An 11,543-nucleotide genomic window follows, 5' to 3' on the forward strand; every position below is an offset into this window, starting at 1 on the left:
ATATATCAAATTATCTTACCTGACCATAATCAGCAATAAGTTTCGCCAAGACTTTTGAATACACCAACATTTTGTCCAAATTTACAGTATTATTATTGTTAGTAAAGAATTCCCGTAAAAATTTACATGTCACACTGTTCTGCTCTGTAACATCTTGTTTCAAACTTTTCCTCTCCATCAAGTTACATAAACAGGACCCTGAGAAACTCTGAAGTGACAAGTAAAACATTGTATCAGACATCAGTAAACTTTAGGGTAAAAGATGTTCGCCTGATAAACCCTAAGTCTTAACATTCAATGTAACCTATATTAAGAGATTAATATTACAAGTCAAACTGTAAGCTACTGCCAACAAATGATACTCCAGCTTTTAGTATTTTGTAGATAGGAAGTTGATACGTAATGGATATGAAAATACATCACTCAGTATAGCATGCAGGCATGAAGCTTGGTTACAAACTTCAGAAAGCCCTCTTTTGTAGTTCTTAAGAAATTGCAACAAAACATTCAAACATGGCTATTTTGTGTAAATATACAAGTATTTAGTTAACAGGAAATTGTTGAGTAATGAATCTGAAAGTGCATCACATAGCAAAGCATGCTCAAATGTTACTCATACTAATATCACTAAGCTCTGAATTGTAGTTATACAAATATATGTGGCAGATGGAATGAAAAAAGTGAGGGTATAATTATTATAGGCTGAAAGTTCTAAGATAAACATTGTTTAAGAATAAATAAAAGAAGATCAAGTGCTGTATAAAGAAAAAAGAATATCTTACAAAACCTGTTCATCTATATTTTTTTCTTTTCATCAATTTAAAACACTAAAATATGCAAATTGGAACACATCTGACATATATATCACTGTTTGGGACTGTTTCTATGGATAAGTATTTCTGAGAAACCTGTGAAATGTTTACCTGTATAAGTCCAAATCCATGGCTTTGTTTCAGATATTCCTGGAGATTATCCACATAACTTTCCCATTTCTTTGCTATATCTATTATATCAGCCAAGTCAGAAAATGTACGATTTGCCTTAAAATAGAATACATATTACTTTATAAATAACATTTTCAATTCTAAAATAAATGGAGAATGTGTCCATTGGACACAGCCGATGCAACCTATGCATATAACATTATAAAGGGGCATAACTCAAGAATGGTAAAGGTGATGTCAACAAAATTTGAACTTGATCTGTGTTGTGTGTTAATGAGTTTCACAACATTTGGTTGAGGCAAACTAAAGTTAAAAAAATAAAACTTCCATTGGGAGATAAGTAGTACTGTCATATAGACATACAAGGTTAACACTTAATTCTGCCTCTGATGTTGTGGGGGTGGGGAGATAAAAATGCCTACATAAGACTTGATTTGATCCTCCTTTGAGAAAGACCAACTAAAATCAAATACTATGTAAGGTGGGACACAAATAATACTCTATTGACATATGAGACAACTCATATTGCCTTTCTGAACTTTCACACCTGATCCTTAAAAAACTAAGCCATTGTAAATTTTGTAATTATATTTTCTCTTTATGCTTCTTTGAACGTAAGTAATTACTATTTTTCATAATAATCTGTATTTTTTTGAACACCTGATGCTACCTAACCTAGATTAAGGATTTTAAATTGACACATGTGAAAAGCTTTGTGAAAGTAGCTGAAGGGTGTAAAACTTCAAGTTATTGTAAGACTCATTAAACATTTTAATTGAAAATAGCTATTTTTCATACAGTAATCAAATCCTTTATATCAATATTCATCTGATGAAAAAAATATACATTATCTTTCTTATAGCAATTTACTTTGACCAAAATGATGACATTTATCAAAACGTTTATTATTCAATTTTCACTTCCTCATCATATTGTAGTTTAAAATTTGATTCAAATTGTTCTTTGATGTAATACTGCTGTTTTCTTCCTATTCAGAGATAGGGGCTTTTGAAACTTATGTAACATGAAATGATAGGCATGTTAATTCTAACAAATTTATCTTTCAAGAAACGACTCAAGTCTTCATGTTGAACACATTCAACAGATGACACTTCTTCTTTTCAAACATAATTTAAACTATTGATTAGCAAAACCTTTATAGATTAGTAATGCAAAAAAAAGATAATGTATGCTTATATTTTCCATCCCATAAAAAGATTTAAAAACCTACCATTTTGATCACCTCCAAAACAGCAGGAGTATCTGGAGTATATGGTATTTTTCCTAAGACAACAGCCTTCAGATATCTCCATAGCATCTTAGTGTTCGGATCAGAGTTCATCACATTTACCAGTTTACGACAAACAGGAGCTAAAAAAAAGAACTTGTCTGTGTTATCACTTTTCAATTCAATTTGTTATTTTCTTCAGTGAAATTTATTCATCATATAAGTTTGGCAAGTTCCTAAAAGAACATTCTGACTTTTTCATCCTAAAAAAACTGTATATTAGTGAAATTAAATGTTAATCTTCTTTATATACAGAATCAAAAATTCACATCAAATATTTGGCTCCTTCTGTAAAATTGTTTCCAACTGATGCATTGTTAGTTGTTTCTACAAAATCCCCATTTCTAGACTGAGATACTTAAGAACATGTTTTCATTGCTATTGTAAAGGTCTTGTGTTGTATTTATAAAAAACATAGCATTTTTTATATTTCTTTTCTTTTCTATGTTTTGGATATATCTTTTTATGAGATTTGTTCATAAATTTTTGAAATAGAAATAATCTGTGTAAAACAAATGTGAGGGGATTTTTAAGGTGAAGGGTTTTTACCATGTTGAAAACAATTGTATAGTGAAAATCAGAAATACACAATTATAATTTATTGTTCTTTTCAAATTAAGATCACAATGATCACCACTGGATAAGCATTTAGTACTTACTTTTAATGACCCCAATTACCTTTAACAATAATTTCTAAACTTTATCTTAGTGAAATTTGGTCTTTACTGAAATAAAAAAGAGGTTTTACCGTTAGGTCCATATTCATTATAAGATGCTTCAGCATGGTAATCTTTAGTTCCACTTATAATAAATCTGGATAACAGATCGCTGGGTTTCTCACTCTGAACTTGTAGAAAGGAATGGTCACCACACACAAACTGGCCTAAAGCTTGGACTATACTGGACGTATTCAAAGAACCATTGTCTAATGTGGACTGAATCAGTTTCTCAAATGTTGCTTTTATTTTTGGATGTTTCAAACTTTTCATTGATTTTATCTGTAAAAATAAATCAAAATAAATATGACGTATATATTGAACATATTATTTATTATTGGAAAAACTTTGTTAAGATTTCAGATAATAAAAATATAAAAGGGCCTTAATACAGAAGCCATACCTATACATAATCCCGCTGCAAATGTTTGCACCTGTCCTTAGTCAGGAATCTGATGTACAGTAGTTGCTGTTTGTTTATGTGATTTATACGTGTTTCTCGTTTTTTTTAATATAGATTATAAAGATTATGATTTCATCATATGAATATCAGGCACAATCCTTCCCGTTAGGGGTCTAGTATCATACCATCATAACATATATGAGAAGAAAATAACCCATGAAAACTGCATGGGATAATTTTTTCTACATAAAAATTTCATTATTCTTAAGTCAGCCTCTTAAAATGTAAATTGAAAGCTATATGGATATAAAAGGAGTAAGTTGGGTAAGGTCCATATTTGGCCCCAATTATAAAATTCATGATTACAAGACAAAAATTGTTTTAAAATGCCTTAAAAACATGTGAGAAAGTTAAACAGAGCTGTTTTTGTCAAAGTTTAATTCTAACACGTTGATTTTTACATCCCAAAAAGGTCAAGATAAGGGATTTTGGTGAAATTTGACAAAATCAGCTGGATTTCAACCAAATAAAAGAACAAGAAACATAGAGCGCAGGCGTCGACAAGCTTAATATTCAAATAAAACATGTTAAATGTCTTCACAAACATTATTTTAAAAGATTTTTGTTGTTGACGTATGCGCTCTATGTTTCCCGTCAAATAATCTTTGGAAATTTACCCATTTTCATTGATTTTTTCTTGAAAAATCAATATGAGAACAACTTGTGACATCATAATGAAACCCAGAAATGTAAAATTTTCAACAAATGGCTTATATCCTATCTAGTCAATGTGTTATCTATAATTTTTTTATGGTGATATTGGTCAATAAATCAGAATTTGAAATTTACGCTAAAAAAGGGGGGCCATTTTAGGAACTTATTGAACATACTCCTTTGAAAAAAACTAAAGTCACCTCAAATTTGAATTCAAATAATCTTGATTATATCCAGTTGAAAAAATTAACAAAACATCTTATAACTATGTTTATAGTTGTAACATCATAAAAAAAAAAAGTTTCTTTAAAATCTGAATACTCACCGAGGTATAAACATTTCTTAGATTAGTGAAGATTCTATTTATATTTGGAAACTGCTTGGTGTTAATAAATGTAAACTTCACCATCTGCAAAAAAAAAAGGTTGAAAAATCATGTTATGAAACATGAAACATGACAACAAGTGCTTAAAATTACTGATAAGTAATAATTGAATTTTTTATCATTCATTATTTGACTCTCTTAATCATCCTCACAGTAAGTATTTGTTTTACAGCTTTGAAATATGAGAAGTATATCAGGGACGTCAAAATTGTGAAAAGTTTTAGCAAGGTCACATTTTGAGAGCAGAACTTATCAAGCTTACTTTTGTAAAAGACAAGAAATAGTACATTACACAGATTATCAGATTGTCTGCTGATAGTAATCATAAGATATCAGCTTTTCTACACAATATGAAGCTGTTTTGCCTGTGCATTGTTCTTACTTGCTAAAAGCTTAACTGTGTAGCTAATATTTTCTGATATCAGTATGCAGATAATTTGATATTGTACAAGTTCTGGTCTTTTCCTTTCCCTTAATAGATAGTTTAACACTTACAGGTTGTTGCAACAGAAGCAAGATTAATAATATTCTTCTCTCACATTGTGATATTGATAACCCTAATTTTTTTTAAACACCAGAATTACATATTGCGTATATGCATGGTGATAAATATTATATCTTCACAGCTGTCATATATTTTCTCCTTGTTGGGTAAAGACAAAGATGTCATGTTTGACACTTCATGTTATCTTAATTTTTACAAAGAGTGGGGCGCTCATATTCACTGGGGACACGATTTTGCTGTTTTATGATTTTGAGGTGTAAAAACTTTCAAGGATGGGTGAAATGGAAGAAATATGCCGGTAAATTATATTATTATAAAAAAATATGATTATTTTTTAATAATATGATTATTTTTTAAATTAAGACAAAATTTGGGCACTTATGACAAAGGTCCGAAAAACAGACAAAGTTTTGAGCACCCCACTCTAATTTTTCCAATAACATCATATAAGTAAATAGATATATACCTGCAAAACAAACTTCTGGATACTAAATCCTGATCTAAATACAATTAACAGATCAGTTTTCTGTTGATTAGTTAATCCACATATTTTCGATGTTAAATTAGCTTTAGCTGAGTCAGGATAAAACTGTAGATTTCCCAGAAGTCCGTATGATGAACATAATGTAGAATGAGACATGGCTGATAAAACATCTTGCTGGAAAGATTCTGTTCCAGGGCAACTGTCAAAACTTCTCAGAGCTGTGTTCAGGTTCGACAAATGTACCTGAAATTAAATATATTCATAGTTATTTTGATATCATGAAATAATATTAATATTCCTTAAATTGATATTATGTTTTTATAATTATAAGGCAATAATCAAAGGTAGCACCAATTTCGATTGGAGAATGTCTGCTGTCAATTCCAGTGTTTACAGTCGAGGTTAGCGGAAACAACATTAGACAATGCCAATCAACATTTCCGAATCACTTAATTTTCTTATTTTGAAATGTTACCAGTACCCCATTAGAATAGGAGTAACAATTCTGTGTTACAATTTTTTTTTTCATAAATCTTTACAATAATCAAACTATCTATATATGTATTTCTATATGTATTTCTATATATCTAAAAATAAATGGAAGCAATAATTTGTCATTTTTCTCACCTTCTGGAAATCAATAGAGGCATTCATAAGCTGTATAAACTCTACTAAAGTAAACTTTACTCCTTTCTCTTTCAACTCTTCTCTGATTGTTGTCAGGTTGGTAAACAAATTAGCCACTTTAACTTCACCTACAAAAACAATATGCTGCTATTTATAATCTTATACATGCTTATGATATCTGATGACTAAAGCCCTTTTGAACTGATTTTTATAGTTAGTTCTAATGTTGTATTGGTATACCACTGTCCTTAAGGTCAGGGGAGGATTGGCAACATTATGTATGTGCATGTCCCAAGTCCAGAGCCTGTAATTCAGTGGTTGCCATTTGTTGCTGTATATCATACTTGTTTTTCATTCATTATTTTGTACATAAATAAGGTTGTAAGTTTTCTGGTTTGAATTTTTGTTTTACATTTGTAATCTATGGCCTTTATGGCTGACTATGTGGTATAGGTTTTACTTATTGTTGAAGGCTATACGATCACCTACAGTAGCTTATATCTAAGTTATTTTGGTCATTTGGTATCTTGTGGAGAGTTGTCTCATTGACAATCTTATCACATCTTCTTATTTTTAGTCATTAATGTTGGTGAGTTTATGACAATTTGAAAAATTAAAACCTTTCTATGGGTCACAAAAGGCCAATTAAATAAATCTCAGGGATTACTGAGTAAATTTTTAGATATCTTGTGTGTTTTGTGGGATTTTTTGTTTTAAGTATTTCTAACTCATAAACTTACTTATTCTACACCTTAAGTGTATGATTTTTTTTTTAAAACACAATCCATGCATAAGTATTTTTGTACTCTTTTATACATAGGATGTAAATAATATGATTAACTTTCTGTAAGTACTGATTTGAATGAGATAACATAAACAAACAAAAACTTTACATACCTGTCGTACTACCATTTTTGATTTTGTGTTGTAATGTTGAAGCAATCTGTATGTCTTTGTACAAATCTGTAACTGTATCTTTATCTAAATGATTGTTAAACAAATCCTCTATGTCACTTGCCAACTGTGTAAAACTGTAAAAAAAAATAGTGTTAGCTATTGTAACCATGAATGTATTAAATGAAAATAATATTTTCATTACATTTTGAGGGGGGGGGGGGATAAATCTGGTCAACACAAACTGAATTTCTCCTCATGTAATCTGAACCATGAATGAGGGTTTTTTTTAATATTATTTTTCAAACCTCAAATACAACCTGATTAAGAAAGAAGATATATTATACAAATATGATCAAATCCTTGTTAGTATATTATTTGTAAGACTTAAAAAGTAAAATCACAAAAATACTAAACTCTGAGGATAAATCAATATGGAAAGTCACTTATCAAATGGCAAAATCAAAAGCTCAAACACATCAAATGAATTGATAACAACTGTTATATCCTGAATTTGTACAGACATTTCTTTTGAAAACAAAATGGTGGATTAAACCTGGTTTTATAGCTAGCTTACCCTAAAAACCAAGCTTAAGACATTTTAATAGCTCATGTTTTTGAAGAATAAGAAAGATTTGTTTTAGTAAATATTTGACTCACATTGATTGGTTAAAGCTGTCTACAGTTCCCATTGATTCTGTTGGTGTCATCTCCTTGTAACACGTATTGTTGAAGTTACAGAAAAATGATTGAAGAAAGGGAAATAACCCAGCACTAGGCATAGCCTTGCCATTAAAATGACCTAAAATTTTAATATGTACATTTAACTTAGACATATTTACAGTAGTGTAAAATTGTTATGTAATTCAGAGATTAATTGGATGTGTACTAGTACATGATATTTGTTTATTTTGAGATATTCTGTAAGGACAGTGTACCATGTAATTATTTTATTTAGTGGACGTTACATATTTGCATTCAGTGAATCCAATGTTTTGGTGGACAATGAAAATTAATGATGATTAAGTTTGTACAAATAAATGCTTAATAAAATGGACATGGTCACCGTGCTGGACAAAACCAGAAATGTTTTTTTTTATTTTATACCAAGAATGATATAGTATATAGTTTGGGTTTGAATTAGGTTTCAGAAATAAAGTAGTGATGTGCACATAAATATCTTATGTTCATTTGAACAAGTGAATTAGAACATAAACATAAATGAACCCTTATTCTAAAGCATTTTGTGAACCCTTAAAGTAAATGAAGGCTTATAATTTGTAAATTAGTTCAAAGGGGCGTATGACATTTGCGCCGATTTTTAAATTTTTCATTCTTTCATTTGCGCCGATTTCATTTTTTCATTTGCGCCGATTTTATATTTTTTCCTAATTGGATTTACAGGTAAGTTACAGGTAAGTTCATACTTTTACATTGGCTGAGCAGAGAGTATAAAGACAAATCAAGTGACATTGCAATTGGTAAATGGCTATCCCAAATGTTTCGGGTTACCATTCCTTTCCCTAAATGAAATCGATGACTGCTTCACGTTTGACATTGCCTGACGCTCCGCTCCTTCTGATGACAAATGTCATACATTCTTAGACAACATACAAATACACATTCGGCATAATGGTCTCAAACAATTCGTGATGGCGTCCATAAAATTAACAAAGCCGGGATGAATTCAACTTCACCATTTGGAACTCTTGGTTTAATAGCTTACTTGTGAGAAAATGCGATCTCTAGAAATGCCCCCACCAGTACGTATGCCAGACAAAGAAATTGTGGCCTTTGTTATCGACAATTACGCCAAATATAGAAGAGACGAAATCATAAGAAAGGAATATATTAGATGTGTTGCCTATACATACTCGGAAAGAACAGATTTATGATTTGAATATATTCCGTTTTTATGGATTTGAATGCTGTACATATATTTTTAATTCGTCATTTTAGTATAAACAAAGTGCATTTATCTTAGGCTTTTACTTCTTGATTTTAAGCAGGAGACAACAGTTTAAATATACACATGTTATGATTGACAAAGTGTATCATAACATATGTACAACTGGCTAAAGGAATAGGTCTTTAATGATAAATGAAAATAGCATTACTTGGATGAAGAGTTGTCTCATTGGCACTCATACCACATCTTCTTATATCATTTCACCTGTAATTTACCTGTTATTTACCTGTAAAAAATTCGGCGCAAATGAAAAAAAAAATCGGCGCAAATGAAAGAAAAAATCGGCGCAAATGAAATGCAGATCGGCGCAAATGCAAAACGCCGGTTCAAAGAGGGCACCAATTAATCCTTTGGTTAATTTATATCTGAAATACTGGTTTCAGACTATGCTTTAACAAATCAACTGAATATGCATGTTAAATTAAGGGATGAAGTGATGACTGTACAGTCAGCTTCACTACACAAAGGATAGACTTGCTACAATTCCATTTCTTTTCTTACTTATTTATATGTTTGCTGAAAACTGCCAGTATACTGATTACCCATGGAGATGCAGATGTCAATATAATGGTAATCTCTTAGTTATAGCAGTTAAATTGTTAAAGGGGCTAACGTGAAAAAAATAATAAGGAATGGACAAGTAGCATGTACACTAAGGTATAAAAGTTCTAAAACTTACTTCTCTATACTATGTTCTAATTATACCAGTAACAATTATTCAGATAGACCTACTTTTTATTCTGATACTTACATTCATGATGAAAAGTCTTCAAACCAGGACTTGTTCTGATTCCAACCAGTATCAGAAATAAAACCAATGGAGCTATCAACTCAACAAGTAAGTGGTACTTAAAAATAAATAAAAAACAATATCAATAATAATAAACTTTATTTCAAGATGGTTAGCTCAATTAGTACATTGCACATTGTACTAATAACATTAACGGTATCAATTGTCTTGCACCAGATGCGCATTTCGACAATACATTTCTCTTCAGTGCATGATACTTGTGGCCAAAATATTTGAAATCCAAAGCTTAAATAAAAGATGAAGAGCTATAATCCAAAAGGTCCAAAAAGTATAGCTAAATCCGTACAAACACAATCTTCCTTTAGGCCATCACACTCTCATCATAATACAAATATTTTATTACATACCTAAAGAATACATAAATTTTCTTATGCAAATATCTGAACTTTTTCTGCCATGTTGTTATAAACAATAATATCACATTTGAAATCCTAATGGTAAAATTAAGAAAATGTTTCGTGATTGCTAATTTCTGCTAGTAAGATTAATATAATTTTCATTTTTCTAATGAAGTTCTTCAATCTGATCTAAATCATCCACAATGCTTTCTGGTATGACATTGGCACTGCAACTCATGCAATGATAGTGATCATATGCATTAGTCTTTATCAAAGATATGGCGCCAATTTATTGGCAATTGGGCAATTCTTCCCAACACAACCAGTTTGCCTTCATATGTTTACTTTTAAAAAGAGTAAAAGACATCTGAATTGGTCATAATGCATTTAAAATCAGTCAGTCTTTGGTTGTCTATATTTTGTTTTGTATTCTGTTGTTTGCTGTCATGGCCTTTACAGTTTGTCATCAAAGCAAGAAAAAAATCCTTACCATTGAAATATAGCATAAATGAAACTATAATCCCATGCACTCTATTAACTGGGCATAACAACAAATATCAATTCTTGATTTATTCAGCGCATTATTTGTACTTTGCATATCCTTGTAATACAGACTTTTTTCTTAGTTGGTTAAATTTTGTGCCACTTTATACAATTCCTGAGTATCCCCATTTCTACAGTATTAGAATTCTAAATAAGCTTACTGGTCAATGTGCTAAACAAAAGATTAATTGACCAAAATGACAGTGACTCATATTGTAACAATACTTTTTACACATTTTAAAATATCTATAAACACGAGAAATTTTTGGTAAACAGTAATTTGGATTGTAAAATCTTTTTGTCTTTCTGTAATATATACAGAATTTGAAGATCCTTTTGAAAATTATATTTTTTCCAATTACTAGCTCCAACATTACAAGTTCAAGTAATGTTGGTTCTCAAATTTCCACTATAATGATGTGGTGAAATACCAAGAAATTTTACTCACCTTTTGTCTTTTTCTTAGAGTAAAATTTTTCCAACTTAGAAGGTATAATTGTTTCCAAAATCCCATGGTATGGTATTTATAATTCAAATCTTTTAAAGTGTTTCACTCATAAATCTAAAAAAGAAAATTATTTTATCAAATACAATATATTACATTTGTATTAGATGACAAAGGATCAAAATTCAAATACGACATATTTTTTTCTATATTTGAAAGCTATTATCAAAGTCTTTCTGTTAAAAGAATTGAAATTATTATATCTTTTACATTGAAATCATTTAGTACATTATATTTTTATTATTTAATTCTTTATTTTTTGTATTTTTTGTACAAAATTCTTGATAAATTGTACTTACCAAATATTTCTTTTCTTGTTACCATTAACAACTGTCATCTCATAAATTCTTGAATTTTTATTTTTTTTACAATTAGTACAATTTTTTTCTTTTCAACAGTTTAAAATGTAATAGTATA

General features: G+C 29.8%; 1 protein-coding gene across 1 annotated transcript in view; it reads right to left on the reverse strand.

The window, feature by feature from the left end:
• The window catches only part of LOC134685597 (phospholipid-transporting ATPase ABCA1-like), a 42,463-nt gene extending 30,920 nt beyond the window's left edge, over positions 1–11,543 (reverse strand). Inside the window, exons 1-12 of the mRNA XM_063545474.1 lie at positions 11,426–11,543; positions 11,070–11,183; positions 9,681–9,777; positions 7,621–7,762; positions 6,964–7,097; positions 6,067–6,194; positions 5,422–5,682; positions 4,391–4,474; positions 2,981–3,230; positions 2,176–2,315; positions 924–1,040; positions 20–208 (exon numbers count right to left, since the gene is read on the reverse strand). Coding sequence (XP_063401544.1) covers positions 20–208; positions 924–1,040; positions 2,176–2,315; positions 2,981–3,230; positions 4,391–4,474; positions 5,422–5,682; positions 6,067–6,194; positions 6,964–7,097; positions 7,621–7,762; positions 9,681–9,777; positions 11,070–11,135 — 1,608 coding nt within the window. The 5' untranslated portion in view covers positions 11,136–11,183; positions 11,426–11,543. The remainder of the gene's footprint in view (positions 1–19; positions 209–923; positions 1,041–2,175; positions 2,316–2,980; positions 3,231–4,390; positions 4,475–5,421; positions 5,683–6,066; positions 6,195–6,963; positions 7,098–7,620; positions 7,763–9,680; positions 9,778–11,069; positions 11,184–11,425) is intronic.

Source organism: Mytilus trossulus, chromosome 1 (genome assembly GCF_036588685.1).
Source record: "Mytilus trossulus isolate FHL-02 chromosome 1, PNRI_Mtr1.1.1.hap1, whole genome shotgun sequence".
Lineage (NCBI taxonomy): Eukaryota > Metazoa > Mollusca > Bivalvia > Mytilida > Mytilidae > Mytilus > Mytilus trossulus.